Source organism: Citrus sinensis, chromosome 5 (genome assembly GCF_022201045.2).
Source record: "Citrus sinensis cultivar Valencia sweet orange chromosome 5, DVS_A1.0, whole genome shotgun sequence".
NCBI lineage: Eukaryota > Viridiplantae > Streptophyta > Magnoliopsida > Sapindales > Rutaceae > Citrus > Citrus sinensis.
In genome coordinates, this window is record NC_068560.1 from 36,915,801 (window position 1) to 36,930,285 (window position 14,485).

At 33.8% G+C, this 14,485-nt stretch overlaps 2 protein-coding genes across 3 annotated transcripts; both read right to left on the reverse strand.

The window, feature by feature from the left end:
• Positions 1-269: 269 nt before the first annotated feature.
• LOC102622452 (bifunctional nuclease 1) lies at positions 270-4,381 on the reverse strand. Of its 2 annotated transcripts, XM_006473484.4 has the most exons (11): positions 3,967-4,379; positions 3,399-3,720; positions 3,005-3,175; positions 2,837-2,886; positions 2,633-2,689; positions 2,455-2,520; positions 2,289-2,363; positions 1,874-1,992; positions 1,322-1,413; positions 807-871; positions 270-638 (listed from the first exon to the last, which is right to left on the reverse strand). In XM_006473484.4, the coding sequence occupies exons 2-10, from the start codon at positions 3,700-3,702 to the stop codon at positions 810-812; spliced, it is 996 nt and encodes a 331-aa protein (XP_006473547.2). In that variant the 5' UTR covers positions 3,703-3,720; positions 3,967-4,379; the 3' UTR covers positions 270-638; positions 807-809. The 2 variants fall into 2 exon arrangements, with proteins under 2 accessions (XP_006473547.2, XP_052297978.1); XM_052442018.1 differs by lacking the exons at positions 270-638; positions 807-871 and having other exon boundaries at positions 1,322-1,454; positions 3,967-4,381.
• Positions 4,382-8,988: 4,607 nt separating this feature from the next.
• On the reverse strand, positions 8,989-12,929 carry LOC102623049 (transcription factor bHLH110). The gene is made up of 7 exons (XM_006473485.4): positions 12,098-12,929; positions 10,984-11,650; positions 10,491-10,625; positions 10,310-10,375; positions 10,008-10,073; positions 9,478-9,537; positions 8,989-9,369 (listed from the first exon to the last, which is right to left on the reverse strand). Exons 1-7 carry the CDS (start codon positions 12,244-12,246, stop codon positions 9,217-9,219), a joined length of 1,296 nt encoding a protein of 431 aa, XP_006473548.2. The 5' UTR covers positions 12,247-12,929; the 3' UTR covers positions 8,989-9,216.
• Positions 12,930-14,485: the final 1,556 nt, after the last annotated feature.

Consider the following 14,485-nt stretch of genomic DNA (forward strand, 5'->3'; position numbering starts at 1 on the left):
ATAAACAAAAACCTGAAAAAGACCAAAAAAAAAAAAAGACTGAAAAGTGAAAACACAGGTTTTACATTGAGATCTGAGCCAGAGGGACATTCTATATCAGCAACAAAATTTATATGACCGCCAAAGCTTTCAACTTTGTCATCCTGTAAAGCCGAAGAACACAACGGAGCATTTTGCGTGAATCACCATTCCTCACACCAAATGACCTACTTCCGGAAAAAAATATGCTCAAACAACATCACCAAAAGTGTGATCAAGAATAACCGATAGAAAAAGAAAATACTAATTCTTGGATAACAGTTCACCGCACCCAAACATTTCAAATCATAAGTTTAGACGCAAGCTGGAAATCTGGTAAGGCTGTTTGTCTGATAAAAACAAACTACATGTTCGGGCAGTATCCCTTAATGCATAATAGTCCATGAGCTATGGAATAAGCAACAGAATAATATGCAGAAATATTCTAATGTCGCGTGGTGCCATCTTCATTAAACTAGAAGTTTTTCTATACAAATATATTCACAAACTCGTTACATACATATTTAAGTGGTAAGACACAAACGATTGCTGCTGTAAGTGGTCGAGCTCATCGGCTTCCAACAATGATTTCTATTTACAATTCAAATCTCTAGAAGCATCTGAAACAATTAGAGACGACTTGTCAGTTAATATTTTGGTTGTGCTGGAGAAAAAAAAGCACAAAACTGCACCACAATGGGGGAGGTGGTGCCCCCGGGGAAGGGGGGGGGGGGGGGGCGTAGTTTCAATTGCTTATAAAATTGTTTTCAGAAAATTGGGAGTCATACCTGTTACGTAAATTTCCTCAAGTTCCTCTTAGCCCGGAGTTGACCCAGCTTGTCCCTCCATTGTGCTGTGGTATCAAAGTGATGAAAATTCAGAAGCTTTTTCTGTAACAAGATAAATGATAGTGGAAAAAGAAAGGACTACCATATGCATAATTCAAGGGATACATGGGAAAGTAGACTAGAAAACCACCAAAAATGACAGAAGATCAGGTACAGTTATTCTAGATAGCAAAGCATATAAAGTTTACTTCATTCAAAGTCATGCATCATCCACAAGGATTGGCGCTGCCTCAAAGTACCACAAGGAAACTATTCCAAGCAATTTTAGAGAATGGACAGACAGCTTACTGGTCCAATGATATCACAGAACCAATTTTGCAAGTGCACCAATTTAGCACCATCCACTTTTCAACAAAAGCATAATCATATGAATTCCATTTAGGGAAGATATCTTATGGAGTTGGGGTTGAAAAGGAAGAGGAAAATGCACAAAAGAGACAAGAAAATAAATATACCTGCATCCCTATAACGTTCCTCAACAGCAGCTATCAACATATTGCGCACAAGATTAAACTCCTTTGTATCAAGGCACGGCTGACCACTTGGCCTGGAACCATATTACTTCTGATTAGACTTCTTTCCCTTTCACTAAAAGAAATGCACAAATTGGGAAAAGATACAGAGCCTCTTAATCAGTTTGTTCAAATTACCAATGCCGTCACCAATTTCAAAACAGCCACTGCATTAGTAGCCACATACCCAGGCTCTAAATTTCTCATCATTTCTGAACTTTCTAGGTTTACATGGCAACATTACTAAATGCTGAGGCCAAAAGTAAAATAAAAATACAGGATATTAAGCAACATGGATTTCCTCAAGTCGAACACAAAGTAACATTGCATCTGCAAGTTCTTAAACAGAAAAGCATTCCCTACTGAAGCATAATATCAGGAATATCCAGATTAAGTCACAGAAACACAAATAATTTGTTCATACATTCTAGAAAAATTATTCCTCCCTCCGAAAGTAAATGCTAAAACACAATCTACAAGGATCTCAAGACTCACTTATCCAATTCAGTAAACAATAAGCCATCTGAACCAGGAGAATGTGTAGACAGTTTGCCAGATTCGATGACCCTCATCCCGTCACTGTATGCCAAGTATTTGTTCACCTGTATTGGCACCTGCAGGGTATAAAACAGAAATTATAATTAGTGCATCGCCAATTACCTTATGTCAAACAATGCATTATCAAAATAATCTGTCGCAAGTCCTCCATTGCTCAAATTCAATTCCACTGAAAGTAAAAGATAGCAATATAGTTGAGAAGCAACACATAATTTCAACTCCTTTTGATATGTTTACTTTGATGTTTCAAGAACCAGTTCTCCAGCATTGAATCTCTCACGAATACAATTAACTAAGCTAGCAGACTAAAATTTAAATGGAAGGAACGAGCTCCAACTAATGTGCTGAGTACCTTGCATCTTACTGCAATGTTAATAGCATCTGAAGGTCTAAGATCAAAGCTGACACACTCTGTCTCATCACCCACCTGTCACCACGCCCAACACAGTCTAGTTAAACACTAAGACCATTAAGTAATCAAGCAAAAACTCAAGTATATGGCCAGATTAGCTATCTGCCTTTGTAAGGTATAGCTGGGCAAAGTACGCCTCATGCACTCTCTTGGTAACTCTAACAAGTCTGACCTGCAGAAAACAAAGAAAAAGTACCATACTCAACATAGTAAAGGATATATCATGTTTGCTTAATAGAAGTGATAGCAGCATTCTACAATAAGGATTCAAATGCAAAACATACTTCATATCCCATCTTCTCAATCATCTCCTTCACCACTTGATACAGAGTGGGTCTAGCCTGAAAGCAATAGCCAACAAATTTTTTACATTACACATTGCAACAAACCAATTTCTCTGGTCAAAACCCAAAATAAAACCATAACCTCCCATCTCAAATTATTAAAAAAGGAAGAGAACAGGAAGGCGGCAAGAGTTGAAAACCTACAATTTGCACATTGCGCATTGCCGCCATAAGCAACACGCTTGGCATCTCTACTGCAATCAGAGACAAACAACAGCTTCAATTTGTTGAAAACTGATCGAAAACACAGAATGTATTACTAGAAATGAGGCCTCTCTAACAATAAAACCATAAGATTCACATATTACGTACGAACAATTATTGGAAGAAGAAGACCAGTCCCATCTTCCATCTTCAATACAATAGCAGGATGTGGAGCATAATCTGGCAAATGTCCACCCTGAGGATTGTTATGGACACATCTAAGGTGTCTACCATCCCTCATTTTGATCATGAAACCATCCGCCCCACTTTTCACCTCAACTGCAACAACCAATCCAAAAACATAAGTTAACTAACAACTCATCGGAAGTTATTTCATGCATCAAATTTGGGTCCATGATCATCAGTCACAATCCCCAATTTGATAAGACTTGAAATAGAGCCAGTTTTAAGTATTCATAATGATAACGGCATCAATTTACAAACAACTCACTGAAGATTCATTGAATTAAATTGCAACACCATGGCCGAGAAAGTAGCATACCAGCTTCAACAACACTGGAGTTCACGAAATCTTCATCATTTTCATTGAAGTTCTCAGCCATGCTGCCATTACCATTAGATGAAGAACTGAAGGTACACTGCACTAACTTGCACTTTCGCGCGTTTTGTTGACGAGTAAAGACACCCACCTTAGTCTTGACAGCAGTCAATCCCTTGAATCCCCACAACTCACTCCTGAAAAACCTAGCCTTCATCACAGGGCCGGTGGACGGCACAGTGTTGTAAAGTCCTCCTTGTCTTGCACGTACAGCTGGGCAAAAAACTGGTCCTTGAAGTGATCCCATCTCCTAAACTCCTTAAACCTATCCAAAATTGAACAGATAGATTAGTGAATTCATCATACTCCTCTAGTACAATATATAGTCGCATACAAAAACAGATTTTATAGTAACCTCCACTTAAACGCACCCGCCAAATAAATAAGCTATAAAATAAAAATCAAATAATCTCCTCTCTTTAAATAAAATAAAAGAAATAAAAAATCATAATCATGAAATTATCAGGAAAAAAAAATGACGATCTAAAACATCAAGTAAAAGGAACCAGACCTGAGGAAAAAAAAAATCAACAAAAGATCCCAAGCTATAGTAAGCCGATCAACAATTAGAAGCCTCACAATCACCGATCAACGTAATAAACATAATAAATATTGATAGAATCCAAAACGGCATCCTAAATGAAAGCGGGAAGAGACCGAAATGGAATGATAGATAAAAAGAAGAGTTCGTTGACGAAATCGAGTGAGAGTGAAATTAGTTGTGAGAGTAGATTGAGGAAAGCTTGAGGTGTAAGCTATTGAGCGATTTAAGGACTAGAGAGACCAACAACAGGGTTTAGATAAAATGAACGAGATCCAGAGGCAAACGGAGAGAATTTGGCAAACACAGATAAGAGATTCTTTCTTCTCGATCACTGTCCACAACAGAGACTAATCCCAGTTGCCCCTACAACACAACACATAAATCGCATCGCTCAATCACTACCCATCAATCCATCATCATCATTAATGATTATTCAAAAGGACGGTTATACCCCTGAAAAGATAATGTTATGGCGGGGTGGGGGATTCTATTTCCAATTCTATTTTTTTCAAGGAAATAAATAAAAATTAAATATACAAGGTTGTTATTGCGCATAAAATGAGTGATGAAAATAAAAAAAAATAATTTTTTTCTGTATAAATTTCTATAGTAATGATATGTGTGTTAATAATTAAAATACATATTATTTTTAAAATAAAAAAATATAAAATTAATTTTTATGAAGTAAAATACAGAAATTTAGATAGACTATACATGTTTCTTCTTCTTATTTAATCTTATAAAAAAATTATTTTAATGATTTAATTAAATTTTAAATTAAATAATTGAAAATCATATCTAACAGTACGTATTTATGATACGGCAATATTTATAGAATGACCAAAATAAAAATACAAAGATAAATAAAGTGAATGCATGGCAATTATGAATTGTGAAAAATAATTATAAGTTCAGATAATTAATTAGGATTATTGACTTTTCAGTAATATAGTCGTGCCTATGAGGGTATAAACGACATTCCGTGGAAAATGCATACGATTGATCTACGCGGTGACATAATATTAACTATCCGACAGATCAAAATGCCGGCGGCTGAAAATATCAAGATCCCCAATCAGTGCCACGTGTAACATGATTCTCTGAGATGATCTGGATAAGGCTCTCCTCTTTAAAATTTTAAATATCAAACATTTTTTGTTTACTCAAAGTATCATTCATCGGATTTTCGGCCCAAATGACTTTATAAAACTAGAAAGTTATGGAACTGTAATAATAAAACCATTTTACGTAATTAGAACACTATTTTCTCTCAATTTCGTTAATTTTTTTAAAGAAAAAGTTCTTTTCACCTTTGGAGTTTGATACAGCATCTATTTTCAGCATTATTTAAATAATAGTTAACTTTATTCTTGATTTTTAAACAAGAATATTTAAATAAAGTTATAGTTAACTTTTTTCATCATTATTTAAATAATAGTTAATTTTATTCTTGATTTTTAAACAATAATCTAAAATATCCTTTCATTAATTTACCTCAATAATTATACAGTTTATTAATGGCGAAATAAGATTTTCAATTAAGGATATATAAATTATTTCATAGAAGTCCAATCTAGAAATATGAAAATAAAGATAAAAATAAATATTCTAAAAACCAAAATAATAAATAAATAAATAAAATGTTACATATACTTATGGAAACACTCAAACTCTCAACTTCAATGAGAAATAGCATGGACTATCTAGCCAACTCAATTAATGAGTTTCTGCAAATTTTATTAAAATTATTAATTTATGTTATTTTATACATTAACACGAGATATTTAGAGTCATTTTAACTTCGATCTTCAATTATAATACACAAATTTTAAATATAATTAATATTGTTTATGAAACCGAAAATTGTTTTTTTTTTTTAATATGAAAATTTGTTTAGTAAGCACGGCAAAATAAAACAATCGTAAAATAGCTGCCGCGTTGTCTCATCGTGTGTAATTTGTCCAATATAAAGATGGTTAAGCTATATATGTAATTATGCTGCAACTAAGCCCACTTTAGTTTAAAAAAATGTTAGCTGCGAGATTTACAACCAATTCCAAAAGAAGAACCATTGATGATTATAATAAGGGTCCCCTATAATTTTTTTTAAAATTTTTTTACGACATCAATAATTTAAAAATATATACCATTAAATCTAATTAGTAGTACATATTATCTCTATTAATTAAAAAAATTAATTATTGTAAAATAATATAGACAATTAACAAATCGACTAAAGGGTTCTTTAATTTAAAATAGAATTCTCAACAGGTTCTTTTATTTAAATTGAGTAATAAGCTAATAAGCTTATTAAGCTAATAAGCTTTGTTGAATAATGCTTATGCATGCATCTTCTTTTAGATGAACATCCTATATTCAAATGTAATTAAAATATAATGTGGTTTCTATTCAAGGAGAAAAATAGGTAACAATCTCAGTTATTTGATTAGATGAAAGCAACCACATTATATATTTAATAAGCTAGGATTGCTCCTTCTTATAATATATAAGCATTGATAAATGAATGTTGGTAGGGATAACAAAAAAGTCAGACCTGGCCCTTGGTCCAATTGATCGGACCCTCGTACCGTAACTTTTAGTACTTCAGACCGATTTAAGGAGTCAAATGTTGAATTAGGGATCAATGAATAAAGGTCTGACTACATTCAAGTCAAAATTAAGGCCTTATTAAAAAAACTTAACTCAACCTTCAATTAACTTAAAAATTAAAAAATGACACTTAAAAGTTATTAAAACAAACACGCTACTCACATGATCACAACTAAACTTTAATTATATTTGTCTCTATCTTGTACTAATTTAGTTCTTTTATACTTTATTTATTTATTGATCGTTAGTTTTGTCAAACTATTAAGTTTGATTAAACTATTTATTTGGTTAATAGTTTAAACATTACAAGGTTGTAAAGGGGATGTTGGTTTGATGGGGACCATAATGGATAAGTGATAGATTTAGGGTGCGTTTGGGATTGAGGTTGGGCAGCTGTAGTTTAAAAGCTACAGCACTAAAGTGTTTGGTAAACACTAGCTGTTGTAGCTTTTAAGATATGTTGATATAATTTTTCACTTGTATAATATAAAATTTATTATATCTTTAATAATTTTATCAAAATTATTATTTAAAATTTATATTTACTATATATTATTAACTTTTGTTTTATAATTACAGTTTTTTTTCACAACAGCTGTAGCTTAAAAGCTACAGCACCTCAATCCCAAACGCACCTTTATCAATGATATAATATTAATATTTATAAATATGGGGTCAAAATATGATTTCCTCATAGAAATTGGCTAACTTTCAACGAGTATCCCTATCTTTTCTAATTTTTTCTCTGAATTAGCTAGCATTTTTTTTGGTTGGATACTGAATAGCTCTAATTTTGAATTAGGTTTGAATTTATTTGAATGCGTATGTATGATAGTTTTTTTTTAATTTGAATTTATAATTTATTATATTGTGTTACTAGTATTTTGAGTATTGAACTATTAATTTATTATGTATTAAATAATCATATTTAATTTTAGTGTTTTTAAAATTTTCAATTTTATTAAAATTTTAGTTAAATATTAACGAAGGCCCAAGCCCGCCCGCTTTAAGCTTGGATGGGCTTTTAGAGAGTTTAGGTCTATTACCAGTAACATGGGCTTTCCAAGCCCATAATTTGCCATCCTTAGTTTTTACTGTGTAAATAAAATAAGCTACTGATTAAAAGAACAACTTAGTATTCGGTAAATTGTGTTACCGCAATTGTTGTAAATTTGAAAAGTAAATTATGTCTTTGGTAAATGTTATTATAAAAGTACCGTTTTGTTGTATAATGATAAAAATAGACATAAATTTAAATTGTATTTTATTTGTATATTAGGGTTCATTGAGAAGTAATATATAATTGAATTTTTATTAAAATATTAACGTTATAATAGAAGCTTTAAAAAGTGTGATGCCTTATTTAATAAGTAACCTATAAAAAACAACCATTTACTTACTTTTAAAAGTTGCTGTCCAAATAAAGAAATTTAGGAAATAAACATCTTTAAAAAAAAATTACCAAATGCTATTTTTATCAAAACTTATAAAATAAGTTGCTTATACCATTTCAATTGCAATCCTAATCGGGCCTAAAAACTAGTAATTTGATAATTATGCCCTTTATATTTGCATTCAAGTACATTAAAAAGGTATCTCGTATTTAAAGAAATGTACTTATCATGCTAGAAATATCTTCAAATTAAATAATTTTAGAAAGTAGAAACTTCAAGTTAAACAATTAAATAGAGTTTGTTGAATTAAATATATGTATTAGAAAAAAAATATTTTTTAACTTAATCAGTTATAAATATTATTTAAAATGAAAAAGAATACATTTATATAATTTGTTTTAAATAAGTAAACTATAAATTCATTTATAGGAGTAAGTGTGATTTAAATTTCTGATGATAAATCTTTATCATAAATAAGTGATTGTGTGAAAGAAAAAGAATTATTAAGCTTTTAAATTGTAAGAAATAGGTTAATAGTTTAAGGGTAGTTTCGAGAGTTGGAGTTAAATAATTCATTTAGCACGTTCTGTTACCATATGTAGGCTGTTGCTGGTTGAATGGTTGATGTCCACAATCTGCAGTGGCAAGCTGAACATGTATTTGGAGGAATCAATCTGAAAATTTAATGGAAGACGGGGGACAAAAAAGTTTCTGAATTTGGCTTTGGCACCGCCGCTTCTGCAAAATTCCGGAGAGTGATGGGCCTTTTTGCGAGTCATGATTACGTGGGTCTGGGCCTTTGTCTTGCTTAGCTGTTTCCTGTTTGGTTTCCTATTTACATACCACAAAGCCGAAGGGCGAGAAAGATAAAAAGGAGAGGGTTGATGATTGCTTATTCTGGTCTACGCACAAAACTGAAGGCAACAAACACAAGTTATTGAATCGAAGGACATGTGGAACATCAATGACTTTGTTTACAGATATGTAAGTAATCAAATGTTCCGTTTAAATTAACAAGGAAGGAACATGAATAGTTAATAATGGATCAAACTTGGTCCATCCTGAATAATTTTAACAAGATGACCAAATTTGCTCCATTAGGATTAAGGAATTTTAATTTGCTTCTGCAGTAGCAGACCAGGGTTCATCAGCATGACAGTAGGGCAGTGTTTGTTTTGCCCATAAGTAAGATTGGAAAATAACAAAAACTAAATTAAGTTCCTCCACCGAAGCTCGGCGGTGGCCAAATACCACCGCCACAGTCGTCATTGGTAACGTAAGACATGCATGATAATGGCACAAGACAAAGCCCTCGGCTTCTTAGATCTCGCTTCGGTTCTTCATCCCCATTTGCTGCAATCGAGCCCTGAATCATTATAATTACCAGTAATTTTGTGTTAGCATGCGTGGACACCATGGCACCTCTTGATTCTAATCAATTTTACAGTTACAATATTAGGGAATACTTTCTTACCCCTTGCATTGTTCTAGAGGGCCTGCTCCGTGATGACTTCATGTAAGGAACACTTAATGTCTGCATACACATGGTACAGGAAGTTAAGACTAAATCAACGAATTGTCCAAGACTCCAACGTTAATTAAATGAATTAAACTGCCCACCCACATTGCATGGCAAGATGTATTGCTCAAACTCCGCACATACATATAAGTTGCAGTAAGATATTATGCGACAATGAGAACTTTAGGCAATCAAACTCCACAGTAGAGAATACACACACATATGTATATGTATATATATATATATATATTATAGTTAATGTAGGGTTGATAATCCCGAAATGTAGTAACCTACTGAAACCCTAGCTCTCTGGCTCCGCTGCTGTCTACGTACGTCTAGAGGGTTTAAATTTGTGAAAAAGGATTGGGTTGGTTAATTTGACCGGCGGTGGTTAGATTTTTGAGGTAAAAATATGACGTACAGAAGGCAATGTGTCAGAATGGGACATAAAAGATTTCAACAAGAACGTTGGGAATTGAAATTACCTCGACCTGGTTCTGAAGGAACTTGATGTACCCAATAGCCTCCAGTAGTACGGATGCGGTATCTGTCTGAAATATTCTCCACCCCCACATGCAAAAAACACCCACAGGTACGTCATCTACCCTTTGCACTTTGCAAGAGGCCGATTCTAGCTACTATTTATAATAATTTAATCTCCTTTTGAATCAAATAGCAACATTTAATTAAATCGATCTAATTTTTTGCCTTTAATTTGAAGATTGCAATAAGCTTCAGTACAGACTATAGTCAATTTGATTTCATGCAAATAGCTTGAATAACGTACCTTGCCGAAGGGCGCTACCAACTGCTGAAGAGCTGCAATTCGATCTCCTAGTTTCTCTTTCCTAACCTGTGCTAATGCCAAATTATTAAAGCATTATACTATTAGAGCCAAGACTCAACCGGTAGTAGCGCATTAAGATAACAAAATTACAGAACGTGATTATTGATTAATTGGCATTCACCTTCATAGGAGGGCAAGAAGCGCGTGACTCCAATCTCGATTTCTTAGACGCAAACTGCGTTGCCTTTGGCTCCATCACACCGCCGTGTCGCTTTGTTGCCTCTGTTATTTCACTGTTATTGATGAAGTGTGCTATCTTTGCAATTCAAAAAAGAGAGTAGTAAAGATGGTCAGATGAATGATCATCAAAAGATTATAACATAAAAAGGTCCAAGCACTACTGAAATTCTGATAAAGGGCTAATCACAAATGTTTAAAGCTGAAAGTTCACCAATACACAGACACATCACCTAATGTAGCAAAAAGATAAAGGCACGCTATATATTCTTTTGGAGACATGATTTTGATTATCAACTTTTTACAATAAAAGCCAACTTCTCTTTCAAGTGACGATCAAATAATAAAATAGATGACTGATTTGTATTGTGGGAGTTGTTTTGTACATTGAACATTGCCTACATGAAGAACAAGAAGGACTAATTAGCAGTACTTACTTTATTGCTAGGACTACAAGATGGCCGGCGACTTGATTGCTGTAAATGATGCTGATCACAACCGAAAGGAAGGCTCTCTTTATATAAACCAAGATTGTCGTGTGAAGGCTGGCTAAAATCACCACTAACTCTTGAAGATGCTAACAGATCCAAAAACTGCAAGTTCATGTCAAAGTTGGTTGAATTTGTAGAAGATGTTTGACTCAAGTTTGAAATATTTATACTCGGATAAATCTGGCTGAAGTTTCCTCTACTGGGCATAGCACCTCCAACACTTGAAATGTTGTGGGCACTTGAATACAAATCTCCAGCTGGAAAATGATTCCCATTGATTGGAAATCCTGAAGACATAGCACCCTTGAGCAATAGCTTGTCACCGAGATCATTCAAATTCTTCTGCTCATTCTTTAAGTAGCTTGCGGTACTTAAATCAGAATCTTCATTAATATTACTGGAGGGGCTGCTTGACATTTCTGTAAATTTCGGAAACGAATCTGAGAACTCATCCTTAATTTTAGCAAAGTGTTCATGAGCTGACTGACTATTAATCCAGTGCAAGCCGGCAGATTCTTGGATCATCGAACTATTGGCAGCAGGTGGGAGTAGAATCTCATTTTTGTGTGTTGAATTTAAGATGACTCCATTGTAAATGAAGTTACCAGAGCTCCTGCACAAACAGTTTAGAGAAAACAAATAAAATGAAATTATTTTCAAACAAAATTAGTGAAGAAACATTGATGTAAGTGGTTATATTTATATTTTGGTATGTACTGTATGAAAGCCAAAACATTATTCTTGGATTCCAAATAAAAAATAAAAAAAAGTGTGGGTGTATGTGTGTGTCTTTAAATTAATATTCCTGACTCATGAGACAGTTGCTTGAAGATCAAAATCTAGCAATTACATTTTGATGTCTAGGCATGCATGCCCTTTAGTTACTGATTGATGCACATCAAATCAGAAAAGAAACAAAGAGAGATTCCAAATCTTAAAGTAAATTCATGATGGTACTGTGAACAGCTAGCTACCGAGCGAAAAATAGCATCCATTGCAGAGAGCTCAAAGATAATTAAAGAGAGAGAGAGAGAGAGAGAGAGAGAGGTGGGGAACTCACAAAGTGACATTTGGGATAGGGGTCCAAGCATTTTGGGTACTACTGCTGGCAACTCCATAGCAAGATGATGGGGTTGGTAAAGAAGAAGAAGACGACGAAGGAGACCCAACAAGCTGGTCTTGACGAAGCTGATGATTCGCAGACTCCATGATGATAAAAGAACAAAGATTTTTTATTTTATTTTATATATTTTTAAAAAAGGGGGGACTCGAAAATCCCAAGATGATGAGGAATTAGATTTTAGTAACCCAGCAGCTTGGTGTAGGAATCCTCTCACACTCTATAGCTATATTCAAAGACACACACTGCATAATCAGGTGACTCCCACACACACCTTCTTGCTTTTAGCGAGCCAAGCCACTTTTGGTGAGTTTTTTCTCTTTACTCTTTCGAGTTTCCATTTTAAAGTAGCCTTCAAAAGAAAGAAAGAGAAGAGAGAGCCTTAAATAAATTTTAATTCTCCATACTTCTCTCTCAGAAGTATTTAAAAATTAACTATTCTTCCTTTTCTTTTCAGGCTTATCACCTTTTTCGGTAGCTGCTTCGATCAATATAAGATATTGCAACCAGAAAAAAGAAAAAAAGAAAAGAAAAGAAAAAAAGCCCTTTGTAAGAATTATTTTTGATTATCTACTCACTCTCTCTTCTGGCTAGCAAAATGCTTTATTGCATTCTCTGCAATTACAGGAGGATGATTATAGTTGCAATATGTTATGATTAAGATCCTGCCTTCGATCCCAAGGCTTTCAACAAAGTTCTCAGACGTGAAATAATGATAGCCACCATGCTCTCTCTCTCTCTCTCTCTCTCTCTGTCTCTTACATATCCATTATCCCGCACATGTTCAAGCTCCTTATATATAAATTCAATCTGGGTCTCTACAGTGATCCTTAATTTCTCTAATATTCTCCGCTCAATAATCGAATTTAATTCATTCATATTTTGTGTTAACCAAACCAATAAAGTATTGGTTCCACTGGCAATGGAGTCCCTTTAAGTGGCTTGACTGGATTTGCTCCACAATTCGAATTGCAGGGAAGTCGCCTTTATGGAGAGAACATGTGCCTCCCGGTTCGAGCGGGAACTTTTAGTCTGAATTGTGGTACGGGTTTAAAGGTGTCTCCCATAATTGGGGTCTTCCCCAAGATATCTCGTTGTTAAGACAAAAAAAAAAAAAAATTGTGTTAACCAAAAAAGAAAAAAAGAAAAAAAAATTGAGACCGTCGATTTGGTTCATAATGGCCTCTTCAAAAAAGAAAACTTGTTGATTATGATGGTTTGTTTCATTCCCACATAAAAAAAGAAAAAGCTTAATCAGCACGAATGAGTCAAATAAATTTGAATTTCTACATAAATTATAATTCTTAAAAGAATTTTTACTGTTCATAAAAATATATTAAAATGTATTAAATGCGCGGTTTAGCGTTCCTATCTAATAATTTTAATACAAATTTACAAAATGACAACGGCTTAGTTATTACCCCTTCCGATTAACTATTTGGGGACAAAGACGAGCACCGAAAACAAAATGCAAATGATAGACTTTCCAGCAAATAATGAAGGCCGTAATTGACCGAAATACCCATGTGACGTTAACGGTAGAAACTTTAAAAGCGTGGCGGTTGTGGACTACCTTGTAATTTCAACAAGCCGGGCTAATAATGAATTACGTGTAGCCCTTGTAAATGTGGAAAGCTGCATGGTGCTCGCATAATTTTTGGGACCGGAAACATTTCCTTGTGAGAATTGCTCATTTTTTCGTAAGCAAAACTTCAGTCACAAGCTGCTCTCGCAAACCAAAGTCCACTCAAGCTTTGATTACAAGCAAAATCACTTTTATTTTTTCGCTGCAATTTATGCCTTCATCGATCCTTTCTCCCTTTTATTGGATGGCAATGATTCAATTAATACGAAGTCGCTGTAGCAATGATTCAGTTAATAAGAACTCGCTGTAAACTTTAAAAAAAGAAAATTTAAATAGTTACTCTTTTTTTTTTTGTCTTAACCACGAGATGTTTTGGAGAGCGTCTCAATTATGGGAGGTACTTTTAAGTTTGTACCACAACCCAGATTAAAAGTCTCTACTCGAATCGGGAGGCACATGTTCTCCCAACAAATGCGACTTCCCTGTGATTCGAACTGAGGAATAAACTCAATCAAGCCACTTAAGGGGATTCCATTACCAGTGGAGCCAACACTTTGTTGGTTTTAAATAATTACTCTTAACAAATGAGCTTTCAGCAGGCTCACCAATATTAATTTTTTTATTTTTTTAAAAGAAAAAAAGATATATAAATAAAGTGGAGAGATTCGAATCACATTGCATCATGCTGCCCTTGATTTGTGAATGTGAAGCACTGATTTTAACAGGATTAATCCAATTTATAT